Source organism: Elephantulus edwardii, unplaced genomic scaffold, assembly GCF_000299155.1.
Source record: "Elephantulus edwardii isolate Elephantulus edwardi_28Jun2011 unplaced genomic scaffold, EleEdw1.0 scaffold00075, whole genome shotgun sequence".
In the NCBI taxonomy this organism is placed as follows: Eukaryota; Metazoa; Chordata; class Mammalia; order Macroscelidea; family Macroscelididae; genus Elephantulus; species Elephantulus edwardii.
Genome location: NW_006399825.1, coordinates 892,366 through 908,870, shown reverse-complemented (window position 1 = coordinate 908,870; position 16,505 = coordinate 892,366). Strand labels below are relative to the sequence as shown.

Here is a 16,505-nt window from a genome sequence, read left to right as displayed (position 1 = left end):
ATATTCTGCCTAAAGCATCCTTGATTATAGCAACTCGAGGTTTGAATTTGTTCTTCAATTCCTTGAGCTTAAGGAATGCTGAATGAGTTCGGCCGTTTTGATTTTTCTGACTCTAGCTCCTTGCACATTTCATTGTAATATTTTGCTTTGTCATCCCGTGCTGCCTTTTGGAATCTTCTGTTCAACTCTTTAGTATCTTGAATTCTTCTTTGTGCTCTGACTTCTCTACGCTCCAGTGCAATCTTCAGAGTTTCTTCTGACATCCATTTTGGTCTTTTTTTCCTTTTCTGTCTTTGTAATGACCGTTTGTACTCTTCCTGGATGATATATTTGACATCCTCCCCTAGTACCTAATAATAATAGTATAATGTCCATTCTTAAAAATGTGGATGTATTGTGTTTCAAGAAAGTAAACCTTAACACCCTATATAATTCATTGTAATGGGGACTTTCTTTTTTCTTTAACTTTAATTTAGATTTTAATGAAAGTTATAGAGAACTTGACTTCCACTTATTCATTTTTGCACATTTTCCTCCCTACTCACCCCTTAGTTCGCTTTTCCCTTAAAAAAATTGCTCAGAAAGTGTAACTTTCAAGTGAGTAGAATAGCATATATTCTTCATTTAAAATATGTATATATTAAGAAGAGGCAATAAGTGAATAAATGATTAGCAAATAGCCTAAAATTCCTAGAATGTAGCAAAAAAAGACAGCACAAGCCCCAAAACCTGTTATTAAAAACACTAACCTATTGTTTACATTTTTCAAGAATTAATTCGTAGCATGTAAATATTACAGTCCTTGTGTTATTATTGTTGTTACGTGCTGTCAAGTCAACTGTGAACAACAGCTCTGAGCCTTGCCCTGTCCAGAGCCATCCTCCCCATCTTTGACATACCTGACAATATTGCCACAGTCACTGGTCAGTCCAGCTCAGCTAGGATCTTCCTATCTTGCACTGACTTTCCACCCTTCCAGGGATTATACCGTTCTCCCAAGGACTGGTCCCTAGTGACAACGTGCCCAAAGTATGTGAGACAGAGTTTCAAAATCTTTGCCTCCATGGAGCAACCTGGTTTCACCCTCCTGCTCCAGGACAGACCTGTGTGTTCTCTTGACAGTCAGTTCAATGTATGTTTAATACACTTCTCCAGCACCACAACTCAAAGACATCAATTATTCTTCTGTCGTCCTTAGTCATTGTCCAGATCTCAGATGCATAACAAGCAATTGAAAAGATCACAACCTGGTACAGACACACCTTAGACTCTAGAGTAACATCATTGTTCTTTAGCACACTGGAGAAGTCCTTGACAACAGATTTTTCCCCCCAGTGAAACTATCTTTTGTTTTTCTGACTGCTGGTGCCAAGGGTGTTGGTGTGGATCCAAGCAAGATAAAATTGTTAACAACTTCAGTCTATTCTCCATCTGCCATGATGCTACCTATTAGCCTACTGTGAGGATTTTTGTTCTCTTGATGTTGACATATAATCCATACTGAAGTCTTTGATCATCTGCAGCAAATGTTTCCAGTCCTCATCAGTTTTGCTGAGCAGGATTGTGTCATTTGCATAACACTTAGGTCTTTTAAAAATAATGTGTTGTGTAGAAATATGATTCCTCTGAATGATGTGAGGAAAAAATAAAAAATATTTTTCTGCATTTTAATATGGAAAATACCTGTGTTTAGCACAAGAAATGTGGATGAGAACTCTTGCTATATAACAAACATGTGTCTGTGTGTTTGAGTATGTGTGTGTGTTTGAAGCTAAATTACGCTCAAACTTCCCAATTAAAAAATAATTTGTTTCTTTAAAGGATAAACTGGTACAAAATTTATAAATTTTAATGTATTTATGTTCATAAAGCAAAACAATATAAAATGATGGATTTGCCAAATTACTTAATATGTACCCAAATATACTCTCAAAGGAAAATGTTTGTTGCTTTTTGTCAACTTATTTAGAAATGTTTTATGATTGTTCTTAAAGATTTAAGTAATTCTCACTACAGAAATAAGCAAATTTACCAATTGTTTTAAAAAATAAAACTTAGGTGAGAACTGCAAACACAACACAGAATCATTGGGGATTTTAATACTTCCATGAAAAATGCAATCAGAGGAAGCCTCATTTTTTTCTCTGTATATGAGGCTTGCCTGACAGTTCCAGTGCTGGGGTGGCTTTCATGTTGCTCTAAGCTATCCTCGGTTGAGATAAAGCCGGGTCACCTATGACCTTGTGATTTCCCCTCGCCAATGATGGTTTTATTTCATATTTGTCCTTATGAGACTGAGTTCACTTACCATAATGCTCTCCAGTCTCTCCCAAGTTATATAGTAATTTTCAGAATCATTGCTCCTGAGTGCTGTGTAGTTTTCCATTGTGTGAATGTACCACAGTTTGCCAATGCATTCAACTGTGGTTGGACATTTGTGCTGTTTCCATGTTCTTGTGATTGTGAAAAAAAAAAAAAACCAACACGTGGCTATGAACATTGGTGTACTAATCTCCATTTGTGTCTCATAATTAATTTCTTTGGAGTATATTCTTAGTAGTGGAATAGCTGGGTCATATGGAGTTTCTATGGTCTGCTTTATGAGGAAATGCCAAACTGCCTTCCAATGGTTGTACTATTTTACAATTCCACGAACAGCATATGAGAATTCCAGTCTCTCCACATTCTCTCCAACATTTATTGCTTACTGACCTGTTATACTTTGCCACTGCTAATGGGATGAGATTGTATCACATTGTGGTTTTGACTTGCTTCTCTCTTAATGCCTGTGATTCTGAGCATTTCTTCAGGTGCCCATTGGCCATCCAAAGGTCTTATTTTGTGAAAATTCTTTCATGTCTTTTGTCCATTTTTGTAATTGGGTTATCAGAAATTTTCTTTTTGAGGCCCTGTAATATTTTGTAAACTTTTAAAAACCATGTTAAGAATGAAGTTGATACACTGAACTCTAATGATCAAAGACCAGACAAGTTGTGAAATGACATCAAAGATGTCATTCTATGAAGAAGGAAAACAAAATCAGGGAAGAAAGAAAAGTGCAAAATGAATGTCAGAAGAGACTCTGAAACTTGCATTGATGGGGGTGGGAGAGTCAAAACGAGGAAGGAATGCAATGGAAAAATAGCTGAGCAGAAAATTTCAAGGGGTAATCTAAGAAGACAGAGTGAAAGATTATAATAAAATGTGTGAAAAATTGGAGTTTTGGAGTTAATGCCAAAAGGGAAAGAACACTCTCAGGATTTCTCAGGCTGAAGGAACTAACGAACAAATTCAAACCTCTAGTTGCAATACTGAAAGATTCTACTGGCAAAATCTTCAGTGATATAAGAAGCATCAAAGAATTGTTGTTGTTATGTTTAGTCAAGTCACTTGTGACTCCTAGTAACCCTATGCAGAGCAGCCCTAAATCCTGCTCCATCCTGAGCCAACCTGATTGTCTCCAACACACCTATCCCCATTACTCCAGTCACTGAGTCAATCCATCTCCTCGAGAGTCTTCCCTCCTGCACTGTCTTGCCACACTTCCAAGTATAATGTCCCTTTTCAAGAACTGGTCCCTCCATACAACGTGCCTAAAGTATTTCAGATGAAGCGTCAGAATCCTTGCCTCCAAGGAGTTGCCTGGTTTTACTTTCTCCAGGACAAACCTGTTTATTCTCTTAGCCGTCCATGGTATGTTCAGTACTCTCCTCCAGCACCACAGCTCAAAGGCATCAATTCTCCTATCATTCCTAGTCATTGTCCAGCTCTCTGATACATAGCAAGTAATTACAGAGACAATGACCTGAATCAGGTGCACCTTAGTCTCCAGACAGACATCATTGTTCTTCAGTACTCTGGAGATGTCTCTGACAGCAGATTTTCCCAATGCCATTCATCTTTTATTTCCTGGCTGCTGGTACCAAAAGTGTTGATTGTGGAGTCAAGAAAACTAAAGCCGTTAACAATCCCAATCTCTTCACCATCTCTCATGATACTGTTAATTAGCCCAAGTGGCGTGAATCTTTGTTTTCTTGATGTTGAGCTTCAATCCATATTGATATAAAAGGTATAATATTATATAACATGGGAGTATTATGCTGAGAATTAAAGTGTATTATGTTGAGTAAAATAATTCAGTTACATAACTACTACACAAGACCACTATGGTTTCACTATCTTGCTTCTAAGGAGCACTCTGCCTACACTTTTTAGAAGACTTTTTACAAGAATGGCTATTTTTTTCTTCCTAACTTAGACTTTAGAACAGCTAAATTAGCATTAACATTCCAAGAAATCACCTTTTGGCTGAGACTACGCAGAAATAGTATCACATCAGAAGATCTTTAAAGAGATTTACATGCAAAGGAAACTTCTCAACTTCAATATACTGTTTGCCTGTTGGATGATTTTTGTGTTTATTCGCCAAACTTAAAATAACATCCTACAGATTTGTACGCAGATATTAGTGTCATTTTTAATGAGTTTGAAATGACCATTACGTCTGTTGGTCACTAATTTTGATACCTTTGAGTTGTGATAATGGAGAAGAATACTGAATATCTATAGACTGCAAAAAGAGTGAACAGATATCTTGGAAAAAGTGCTGCCAGAGTATTCCTTGGAAGCAAGGAAGGCAAAGCTTCATCTCTCACTTTGTACAAGTTGCTAGGAGAGGGTATTCCTTGGAAAGGGATATCACTTGGAAAGGTCAGTGAAAGAGAGGAAGACCTCCAACAAAATGAATTGACACACTGACTGCAGAAAAAGGCTCAAGTGTATTTATCAGAGAAGATGAGGATCATACTGGACAGGACAGGCTTTGATCTGTTGTTCATATGGTCACTATGAGTCGTATTTAACTCAATGACAACTAACAGTAACAATTTTAGTAGCTTTTTGATATTTTATTTTAAAATAATGCTCTGGTGTTCAAGTGACAAGAAAAATGACAACAGCCAGAATAAGAGATAAATCATTGTAAAGAGGACTGAGGAGGGGGAGGGAGGAAATTGTGCAACAATGAATGAAAGTGATCAGGGGGAGGGGGAAGGGAGAGCAAGGGAGGAAAATGTGCAACGATGAATGAAAATTTAACTTCTCTGTAAATGTTTGTTAAAATCACAATTAAAATTTTATTTAAAAAAAAAGAAGAAGAAGCTGTGCTGCGATCCAAAGGCACGCGGTTTGAGGCCACCAGCTTCTCTGAGGGAGAGGGATGGACAGTCCCTTCCCGTGTGATTAACTGCCTCTGAAAACGTCTCGGAGGATCATTTATGGGTCATTTCCAACTCTATGGTACACAAGAACAATACTCTGAAATATCCTGGTTTTCATATTTTATTGTTTGAACTTGACTTAGAGAAAAATAGAGAATGTATTTTGTTTTATGAGCTCACTGATTTAGAATCAATTCATTGACAATTAACAACAATGACGTGACTTTTGAAATAACTGAAAGATTTGATGCAGTTAAGAGTACAATAGTTGAAGCCAAAAAGTTAATCTTGAATCCTGCCTTTGATATTTATGACCTTAGACAATTTAGTAACTCCCTGTGTTTCAATTTCCTCTACTTTCAAATATTGGTAGTTAATAATCTGTATCTCATAAATTGTGAGAAAGATCGGTTATATGTAAAAAATTAACATTTAAAGTATTTAGATCAGGCCTCTCACTTATTAAATGTCACATTTATGTGCACTGTCATTACTGCTGTAGCAATTATTATTGAAGTAACACATAGTTAACAAACACCTAAGTAAATAAGAATTAAAATATAATTTGAAGTAATTATGGTAAAAAAAGAGACAACTAAAAGAAGATTTAGCTTGAAATATATATGACAGATACTAAAAAGTTAACTTTGCACTACTTCACTTTTAAAGAGGATAGCTAGGAATGCTTGTTACACAGAAAGAAAAAGAATAAAAACTCTTCCTTATCTGGAGAAAGCATGAATAAGTTGAGATTAATAAATTATGCAGAATAATTATGAATAAAGTGTTCTCAACCAGCAGCAAAAGTGCTTCTTTCAAAATATAAATTAGATAAGTCATGGTTCTGTCCAAAGCTTTCCACCTCACTCAAAATAAAAGCCCCCTTAATAATCCATCTAGCTACTAAAACACTGATCTAAATCCAACCCTCAACCCTACAGTTATCTGACTTAATTTCCTATTTCTGTTCTCATTCACTCTGTGTTAGCTATGCTGGCCTTTTAATACCTGTTTTTTGAACACATTAAGCAGACTTTAAGACCTTTGAACTATCTGTGTGGAAAACTTTATCTTTGGCTATTTGTGTAACTTACTGCATACCTCCTCCAATTTTTTCTCATAAAATTCAGTATGCTCATTTTCAATGTCCTAACACTCTGTGACAACTATGACCTAACTCTACACTCCTAATCCTCCATTCCAGCTCCACTTTTTATTTTGACCATTTGACTTTATCACCTTTTAACAGTGTGTATAACGTACTCATTTATTATGGCTATCAATTACTGTAAGGTGGTCCAGTGGCCTAGTGGTAAGGAATTGTGCTACCAACACAAAGGAAGGCAATTTGAATCCACCTGTTGTCACTCCACAGGATGAAGATGGGCAGTCTCCTTCTGTTCTATTTACAGCTTCTGAAAACTGCTTGGAGGGTTAGCTATGAGTTAATTCCACCTCAGCAGCATGTAACAGCCATCACAACGTTTTGTTTACTGTTCTCCCTTGCTAGAGGCTAAGCTCCAGGAGGAAACAGATTTTTCTTTTGTTCACCATATGTGTCATAGACACAGAAAACGTCTGACAAATAGTAGACAAATCAATAAATGCTAAGTGAATTCAATCTTTTGGAAGGTTTGAATGTATGTGTGCTTATACTATATATATATCTTATAAACAGTGACTATATAACTGAAAAATACTAGTTAATTTGAATAGATTAAAATTAAACTAAAAGAAATTTAGCTTTGAAGCAATATATTGAAGATCTAGAAGAAATAGCTCAAGAAATTTTTAGTAATAATGTCAGTAATAAAAGGATGAATAAGCCTTTCTCAAAATAATCCAAAGTCTTTGTGATGTAACATAGAACTATTTTAAATGATGCAAGGGCTTCATTCTATCAGGTAAATAACCATCTATTTTCATAATTACCTTCTAATCTTCCTTTTTTCCCCCCATCTCCCTACTTTATGTGTCAGATGTGGCCAGTCTCTCTCAGGGAGGAGTGATAGGGAATGGCAAAGGACACACCGACAAAGGAGATTAATCAGAACTGACTTTGACAAGCACTGTGGCAATTGGGCAATTAAAACAGACATTCAGATGGCGGGGAAGAAGAACAAACTGGGGAGGAGGGTGGAGAGAATGGTGCGGCAATGAAGGAGTGAAAGCCCAGAATCCCTGTGAATGCTCATTGAAACTAATAAAATTTAATAATAATAATTAAAAAAAAATCTTGAACTGAAAAAAAAATTGAAAAGGGAATAGATAGTGGAGAAAGGAAGAAACTTGTAAAGGGAAATAGTCTAAATATTTTAACTCTGTATATTATCATCTAAAAAACGTTTTTTGAGGGTAAAAATGAGTCCAAAATAAAACTTTATATCTCTCATTCTTTATTTATTTCTGTATTTATGGTGTTTTTCATGAATTTAGTATATGTTAATATCTAGTTGTCCACAGGGCACACAGCATTGTTCTCTGTGTGCTTGTATATTGTTATGGTGAATAGAGTTGCAATGATATATATCTATACTCTACCATTATAAATAGATTATAAAGTCCTTGATATTAAACACTAGAAAGGCCAGAACAGGGAGGACCTGAATGTACTCTTCATTAGTCATTCCCTGTTAAGTACGCTCTGCTGACAAAAAAATACCGTTAATGAAACCTGCTTTTACTTCTCCTTTTTCTCATACATCCTGAAGACCATTTGGTAAGGCTTTGTCTTTCTCTTTTACAGGTATCATATAGACTTTTTGAAGACATGGGCCTCTTTGAAGCTTTCAAAATACCAGTTAGGGAATTTATGAATTACTTTCATGCTTTGGAAATTGGATACAGGGATATTCCTTGTAAGTATAAATTGCTTGTAAAATAATATTTTTTTTAAAAAACAGTTAAATTTGCTGTGAGTATTGTGGTTCTGCACTGTCAGCAACTAGCACAGATTTATACACTCTAGCCACTCAATATCCTCATAGGATCGAGTGGTGAGAACATACAACCTGCACTGGGAACTGGTCTTTTGCTTACCTCCTCTATTACCCTTCATCTTACGTAACATCTATCTGCTTCATTTCTTTACTCCCAAACTGTGAGCATAGTTTGCTTTCTAACAGTCTTATGAGGATGAGATAAAGTCATAGCTTTAGATAGATTCTAATAGTACTTTCACATAAATGCCGCTTGAGGATTGACAAATAAATAAGCATATGTTAAATTTATTGCTTGACTTACACTCTGTCTCTTTCATTGGATGAGTGAATTTTGTCTGGCATCTGAAAAAGTACTCAGCTAGGTTCATTTTAAGGAGCTGTGCTAGCCTCTTAATAAGCTGTACTGAAATCCCATAGGCATGTGTTTCAATTCCACCGGTTGCTCTGCAGGAGACAGATGGGTAATCTCCTCCTGTGCAATTTACTGCCTCTGAAAAACCACTGAACGGTCAGCTATGGGTTAGTTCTAACTCGATGGCACACAACAACAAGGTGAACTCAGCTCTAGGTAGAGGAACAAATGCAGGTAGATGATGGTGTACTTTATAAACTGGTAGAAGAGAACTGTAAGCGGATATGGAAAAATATAAAGAGTTTAAACGAGGTAAATGCAAAGATTTAAGGGGAAGACACAATTAAGTGTCCAAACTTTTAAAGTATTGGGACCATTTGTAGTAATGAGAAATTGGAGCACAGAGATGTTAAATTAGATTTTCAACTTGTAACATTTCAGGTATTATGTGAATATGTAACGAGAGTTGTTCTAAATGTTTGTGTGACATTTATAAAATAAGATATAACAAGAGGAAAATGCTCAAACCAAGGAAGTTGTAAGACATGCAGAAACCATGAGGCACTTCAAGAGAATAAATATAAAGCATAAGAATAGATACATATTCCATAGCTTGGAGCATGTTTCTTTGGAGTACATGAGAAAAAAGAAAGCTCAGAAAGGAGAATAAAACAATTACATTTTAAATATAATATTAGATGTATGTGGAGAGAATGAGTACTTAAGCAGTATGTTTTACTTAAATCTTGGTCTTTCCTCTATTATTAAGATTTAAACAATTATTGTGTTATTATGTGCCATCAAGTCACCTGTGACCCATAGTGACCCTATGTACAGCAGCTCTAAAGCATGTCCTGTACTGAGCCAGTATCACTAATTCCACCACACCAACACTCATTGTCCCAGTTACTGTATCCATCTATCTCATCCAGGGTCTCCACCCTTCTGAGTATGATGTCCTTCTAGAAGGGTGGGTTCCTCCTGGCCACGTGCCCAAAATATGTGAGACAAAGCTTCAAAATCTTAGCCTCCAAGGAGAAAGTTAGTTTTACTCTTTTCAAGACAGACCTATTTATTTTCTTGGCAGTCCATGGTATGTACAAGGCTCTTCTCCAGCACCAGAACTCAAAGGCATTGATTCTTCTTCTGTCATCATTAGTCATTGTCCAGATCTCTGATACATAGCAAGTAACTGAGAAAACCATGACCTGGATAAGATGCACCTTAGTCTGACATTGTTACTTTTCAGTACTCTGAAAAAGTCCCTGACAGCAGATTCTCCCAGTGCAATTTGTCTTTTGATTTCCTGACTGCTGGTGCCAAAATTGTTGATTTGAGCTGAGCAAGCTGTAATTGTTAACAAGCTCAATCTCTTCTCTATCATGATGCTGCCAATTGGCCCAGTGGTGAGAATCGTTGTCTTCTTGATGTTGAGGTTCAGTCCACATTGAAGACTACAATCCTTGCATCAAACACTGCAGGTCCTCCTCAATTTCAGCCAGTAAAGTTGTGTCATCTGCATGACTTAAGTGGTTGATAAGTCTTCCTCCAATCCTGATGCCACATTCTTCCTCATAAAGCCGTTTCCCAAATGCTCTGTTCTGCATTTAGATTGAAAAGATATGGAGACAGGATGCATCCCTGACACACTCCTTCACTGATTTTGAACCATGCAGTGCTTCCTTGCTCTGTTCTGAGGACTGCTCCCTGGTCCCAGTTTAGTATAAGTGTAATCACATGCTCTGGGATTCCCATTTTCCTCAAGGTTAACCACAACTGTTGTGATTCACACAAACACTTTTGCATAGTCAATGAAACACTGCTAAACATTTTTCTGGTACTCATTGCTTTCTGCAAACATCCATATGACATTAGAGATAATGTCTCTAGTGCCACAGCTGCTTCTAAACCCATGTTATATTCTCTGTCAATGTACTATTCCAGTTGTTTCTAGATAATCTTCAGCAGGATTTTGCTAGCATGTGATATAAGTGATACTTTATTTTGAATGGGGACAATTATGGATCTTTTCCAGTCATTTGGCCAGATAGTTGTCCTCCACATTTCTTGTCACAACCTGGTGAGCACATCCAGAGCAGCATCTCTTTGTTGAAATATGTCAGTTGGTATGCCATCAATTCTGGGGGCTTTTATTTTTTTTCCAAGACCTTCTTCCTTAATCACCATTGCCTCTTGATCGTATGTGGATTCTTGAAATACTTCTGTGTCATCGAATTCTTTTTGGTACACTGACTTTGTATTACTCCTTTTAGCTTCTTTTAATGCTTCCTGAATCATTCAATATTCTGTCCATAGCATCCTTAAGCATTGCACTTCATAGTTTTAATTTGTGTTCTTTAGTTCTTTCAGCCTAAGAAATGCTAAATGAGTTTGGGCTTTTAAAATTTTCTACCTCCAGCTCCATGCACATTTAATTATAATACTTTACCTTGTCTTCCCAAGCTACCCTTTGAAATCTTCTTTTCAGCTCCTTAATTTCTTGGTTTCTTCCCTTTGCTTTGGTTTCTCAGTGCTTATTGCAATGTTCAGAGTCTCTTTTGACATTCGTTTTGTTCTTTTTTTCTTCTTCCTCCTTCTTTGTAATGACCTTTTGCATTTTTCAGGGAAAATATTCCTTTTTGGAGGTGGTGGTGATGATATTCTTAATATCTTCTGCTCATCTGGTCTTCGTTCATTAGTGTTTAAGGCCTCAAACCTGTTCCTGAGTTGATTTTTTAATTCAGGGGGCATCGAGTCAAGATCAAATTGTGATTCCTGTAGGTATGATTTGACTGTCTCTAGCTTTAATTTGAATTTGCACATGAGTAGTTGATGGTCTGTTCCACAATCAGCACCTGGCTTAGTTATCACTGCTGATAATGAACTTTTCCAGTGATTCCTTCCACAGATGTAATTGTTCTGATTCCTGTGCATCCCATTAGGTGAAATACATGTGTATATCCTGCGTTTATATTACTTATAAAAGGTATGTGAAACAAACAAATCGTTAGTCAGAATTCTATCATTCGACTCCCAGCCTCATTTCTGTCACTAAGTCCATGTTTTTTGACAATTTGTTCTTCTTTCTGGTTCCCAACTATTGCACTCTAGTCACCCATTATTATTAATGCATCTTGGTTACATGCTTAATCTATCTCTGACTGCAATAGTTGGTAGAAATCATCTATTTATCTTTCTTTGACTCTGAATGTTGGTGCATAAATTTGAATGATAGTGGTATTAACAAGTCTTCCTTGTGTGTGTATGGATAATATCCTGTCACACACAATATTGTATTTCAAGGTGACTCTAGAAACGGCCTTTTTAGCTATGAAATTGATCCTCTTTTTTCTTACCTTTTCATTTCCAGTGTAATAGATCATATGATTGTTTGATTCAAAACATCCTGTGCCAATCCATCTAATTTTGTGACTACCTAAAATGTCAATATTTATGTATTCCATTTCTTTCTGAACAATGTCCAGTTTTCCTACATTCATGCTTCTCACATTCCATGTTCCAGTCATTAGTTTATGTTTACAACTGTTCCTCCTCCTTTGTGTTTCCATATTTGATGGCTCACCCTCAGTTGCCATATCTGTTAGTCTTCTCTAAGTGTGCTCTCCTGTACATAGGGTTTTCAAAGGCCTGATATATTTCAGAAGTGGATGGCCAATACTTCTTCTTACTCTGTCTTAATTTAAATGCTTAGTTTTAGAATGATATCTGACAGACAAGCATTATTGAAAGGAACAGATGAAAGATACTTCCCTTACAGAAATAACCAATACATTCACTCTCCCCACATCCCAGTTCATATGACTTGTCCCTTCCTTTTCCCTGCTATTTCAGCATCCCTTGCACTCCTGCCTACCTGGTCCAGCACTTCTCTCCCCCGGCCACTCCTTGATATGTTGGCTTGGGCCACAAGTCACTTCTATGATGTCTTACAGCACCCACTGCTGCTGGTCTCTCAGGCTGATGCTTGTCTCACTTTTAGGAGGATATAAGTCCAAATCCCATGTACCAGCTTCAGGAAAAGATTTTGGACTGAGGCTTTACTGGGGAAAGGTATAAGACCTTTTTTGTTTGTTTGTTTGTTTGTTTCATTTGTAAAAGGAGAGGGTAAAACCAAAATGGTCCTTGGACTCAAGGATTCTGAGGCCTCGTCTGACATACTTTGGGCATGTTGCATGGAGGGACTGGTCCTTGGAGAGGGACATTGTGATTGGGATAGTGGAGGGGTGGTGAAGGAGAGGAAGACCTTCGATGAGATGGGTCAGTTCTGTTATTGGGGTGGTGGGAATGAGTGTGTTGGAGACAGCGAGATTGGCACAGGATAGAGCAGTGTTTAGGGCTCTTCTACATAGGGTCGCTATGAGTCATAAGCAACTCAATGGCACATAACAACAACAACAAAAGGGACAAATATTTAATCTAAAACTGTTCTAAGTTAACACATTTGATACCATTTCACACTGAATTGAAGTTCTATTTTTTGTGTGTGTATTTTGGACTTTAAAACCCCACCTCCCTTTGTAGCCAGACTCTTCTGAAATTAAATAAAAATTATAGGGAAAAGCAAAGGCATTTCTAGAAGAGGGTAGCAAATAAGTCTATTACTAATTGACCTATTATTTTTAAAAAAATGTTACTAGAATGACATTGCACAGCAATAAAATAGGAAAAGTAAATAAAAAATTAAATCTAACAATAGCATACTATGGAAGGTTTGAAAGCAGGAGTGGCATCCACTTCCTAAACAACATGCCTCTGGAAACTCTATGAACTTTGATAAATGTCGATAGTTGTAGAGGGGCTTCAGGCCTTTTGTTCATAGGGTCACTATGAGTCATGCTTGACATGATGGTAATCAACAACAACAGCAATTAATAAAATTTATTAGAGAATTTGTAACCAAAAAGGCAGGTAACATAGGACAATTGTAAAAGAGAAAGAAGTGCTGAAGAATGCCAAGTCCCTTGGGAAAGTCAGCCTGATGGAAAAGAGATAGCTTGAGAGGACTACAAGATAAATATTGCTTTGCTAATACCATTTTCCCAAGGCCCACCATGCCAGTGATTGACACAAGTATTAGTGATTTCTCAGAGGCTAAGGAGTTACATAAATAAACTTTTATAGAAAGGAAACCACTAAAAACACTCAAGAATAGCTACTCACCAGACTAAACTTCCAAACTAATGTTATAATTATAGATATATTTTAATGATAGTCAGTCTCATAGTCAATTCTATTTGGTTTAAGATTATAGTAGATGCCAGAAATACAGTATCTATTAATTTTTCTCCAAGTAAAGTATCATTAAATCATAGGATTATATAGCCAGTATTTTAAGTGCAAAAAGAGATTACAGACTTAGATTTGATTATTCACTTTTACAATTTCTTATTATGTTTTTATATATATTTTTTCTGAAACATTCATATTCCATGTGTAAAGAATTAATATAATTAAACTAGTTGTTCTGTTAGTTATTCCAGGCACTTTCCCAAAGTTTATTTACATCTTTTGTGGAAGAAAGCTTGACTTTTATAGATAATAGTTTAAAATGCCTCATGTGTTCTAATGTTCTAAATTTAGACCAATATATATATTTATTGAATACTTTGCATATTATAAATTATAGTTAACATACACAAAATTCATTGTATGACCCACATATTGTAATATTTTTATGAATAATCGCATTTCTAATTATTTCATATAAAGTCTATAATTAATTTTTTTAAATGGCCAAAGAGTAACCAAAGTGAACATGGGATTGAATTAATAACTTTAATATAAAAATTAATTAAAACACTAGCATCTAAGTTTTAGTCAGTGTTCCAGGTAGACTTTTAGCAGTTTTCAAGGGAACAGGGAAAGTAGGAAAACTTTCAAATTTTAACCAAATTTGAAAAATCCACATATACATAAAAAATCCATACAAACATGTTGAGTGCCATCAAGTCAGACTGAACTTGTAGCAAATACCATCTAAAAGGTTTTCCGGGACAGTTATTCTCATGGGAGGAGGAGATTGCCCATCTTTCTTCCATGGAGCAACTGGTGGATTCAAACCATGTGCCTTTGAGATTGCAGCACAACTTCTTACCACTTGGCTTCTAGAGCTCCCTCATACATACATATAAATGTATATAAAATGTGGAAAACAAGGCAACAATGAATGAATGAAAACCCAAAATCTCTCTAAATGTTCATTAAAACTAATAAAATAAAATAAAAAAATTTTAAAAAAATGTGAACACAAGAAATCTGGGTAAGACAGAAACTTGTAAGAAAAGAGAGATTAAAATATTTTTCCCTTAAAGGAGTGATAAGTGATAAGATTTACACCCTGTCAAAAGCAGAATGCTTGACAAGGTTCACAGTCCCTCTTCATACCAGCCCTCACAAATTTCATTGCATCCTTAATTACTGGAGTAATAGGAGGTAAGATAATAAGCATAAATACTCATTGCTAGAAATGAGTTTTTTCATAACTGTTGGGATAAATAAAATATGGTTGATACTCAACCATAACAAATAAATACCGCCCAACCCTACTGCTTAAGTTAGTTGATGAATCTCCATCAGATTTCCGAGGCTTCAACTTTTCCCTCCCGGAATGACTGCTAGATTTGAACTACCAGCCTTTGGGTTTGCCGTCCCTTGCAATCCAGAGGCCATTACATTGTCAGGCCTCTGATGCCCGATTCTGCAGGGAGATAAATCATGTTTAGTGTTATGTGTAGGTCTTTTCCATTGACTATTTTGATGGAGGGAGGCAGGATGGAATAAAATAATCCTTCAGGTTAGAGTAATTCATTAACCCAGAGTAATTTTTAAGGATTTTTTCCCTATTTTAAGACACATTCAATTCTAAAATATATTCCTCCTAATAACTCTCAAATTTCTGAGAAATGTCTGTGGCCATGTAGCTATTTAATGGCAGATATAAGAATCATCTTGCTTGGATTATCTAAATCATCTTGCTTGGTTTACCTAGTTTAGCTCAGGGAAGCTTTATATGATGCTCATCAGTTTTTAAAGCCAGATGGTTATACCTAACCATTTTTGAGAAACAGGCTTCTCAAAGTACTGAATAGGAAGTTTCAAAACCTGTACTCCTATGCCTGATGATCCTAGCCTGTTTTACATAGTACACATTACAAAGCAGAGTAGAAAGACTACAATATTGGCTATCTTCCCAAGGAAAGTTAAAATGATACTTCTTTGTTAGTGTTTTCCCTCATCCTGTGGTGCATTGCAGCATAGACAGGATTTTTAATTAGCAAAAACTATAAATGTGAGTCTAGAAATCTATAAAATTTACATACAACTCCAACCCTCCATACCAGCTCACTTCAACTCTGTGCTTGGGGGATAAAGAGAAAGTTGAGAACACAAGTGTATCAAGACAGAAGAGGGAGATGGTCAGACTCAGAGCAAGAGGTAGGGAGTGTGATATGTTAGTGTGTGCGTGTATGTGTCTGTGTTGTCAAGAGGGAGAAGGACTAAGTGCCCATCAACAAATTAATGGAAAGAAAAGCTGTGGTATATTCACACAATGGAATACCACAGTGCATTGAAAAACAAGGAACTCATGCAATATTATTCAAAATGCGTGACCTTGGAGAACATTATGCTGAGTAAAATATCTTAGTCACAAAAAGACAAATACTGCTTAGTACCACTATTGTAGAATGGGATTGACATCAGGGTTGGGTTAAGACTGAGAAAAACTGGATAGATTATGTATACTGAATTGAAACAGATGAGGGAGAGAAGAGTTTAAAAGCAATATATATATGATAGGGTATTATGATTATCACAGGAATCCAGAATTAAGGTTGCATAGTGGAGTGCATTCGGGGCAGGGTGGGGGGTCGGGGGGATTCTATACCAACATAGAAGTTTATCTTTTGCTTTTCAAAAAGAGGAACAAACTGGGGTGGGGGTGTAGAGAAAAAAGTGCAACAATAAATGAAT

The 16,505-nt window shown here is 36.2% G+C and overlaps 1 protein-coding gene across 1 annotated transcript in view; it reads left to right on the top strand.

The window, feature by feature from the left end:
* Positions 1-16,505, top strand: part of PDE3A (phosphodiesterase 3A, cGMP-inhibited) — a 458,178-nt gene that overhangs the window by 393,631 nt on the left and 48,042 nt on the right. The window contains exon 10 of the mRNA XM_006889065.1: positions 7,966-8,077. Within this exon, the coding sequence (XP_006889127.1) occupies positions 7,966-8,077 (112 nt within the window). The remainder of the gene's footprint in view (positions 1-7,965; positions 8,078-16,505) is intronic.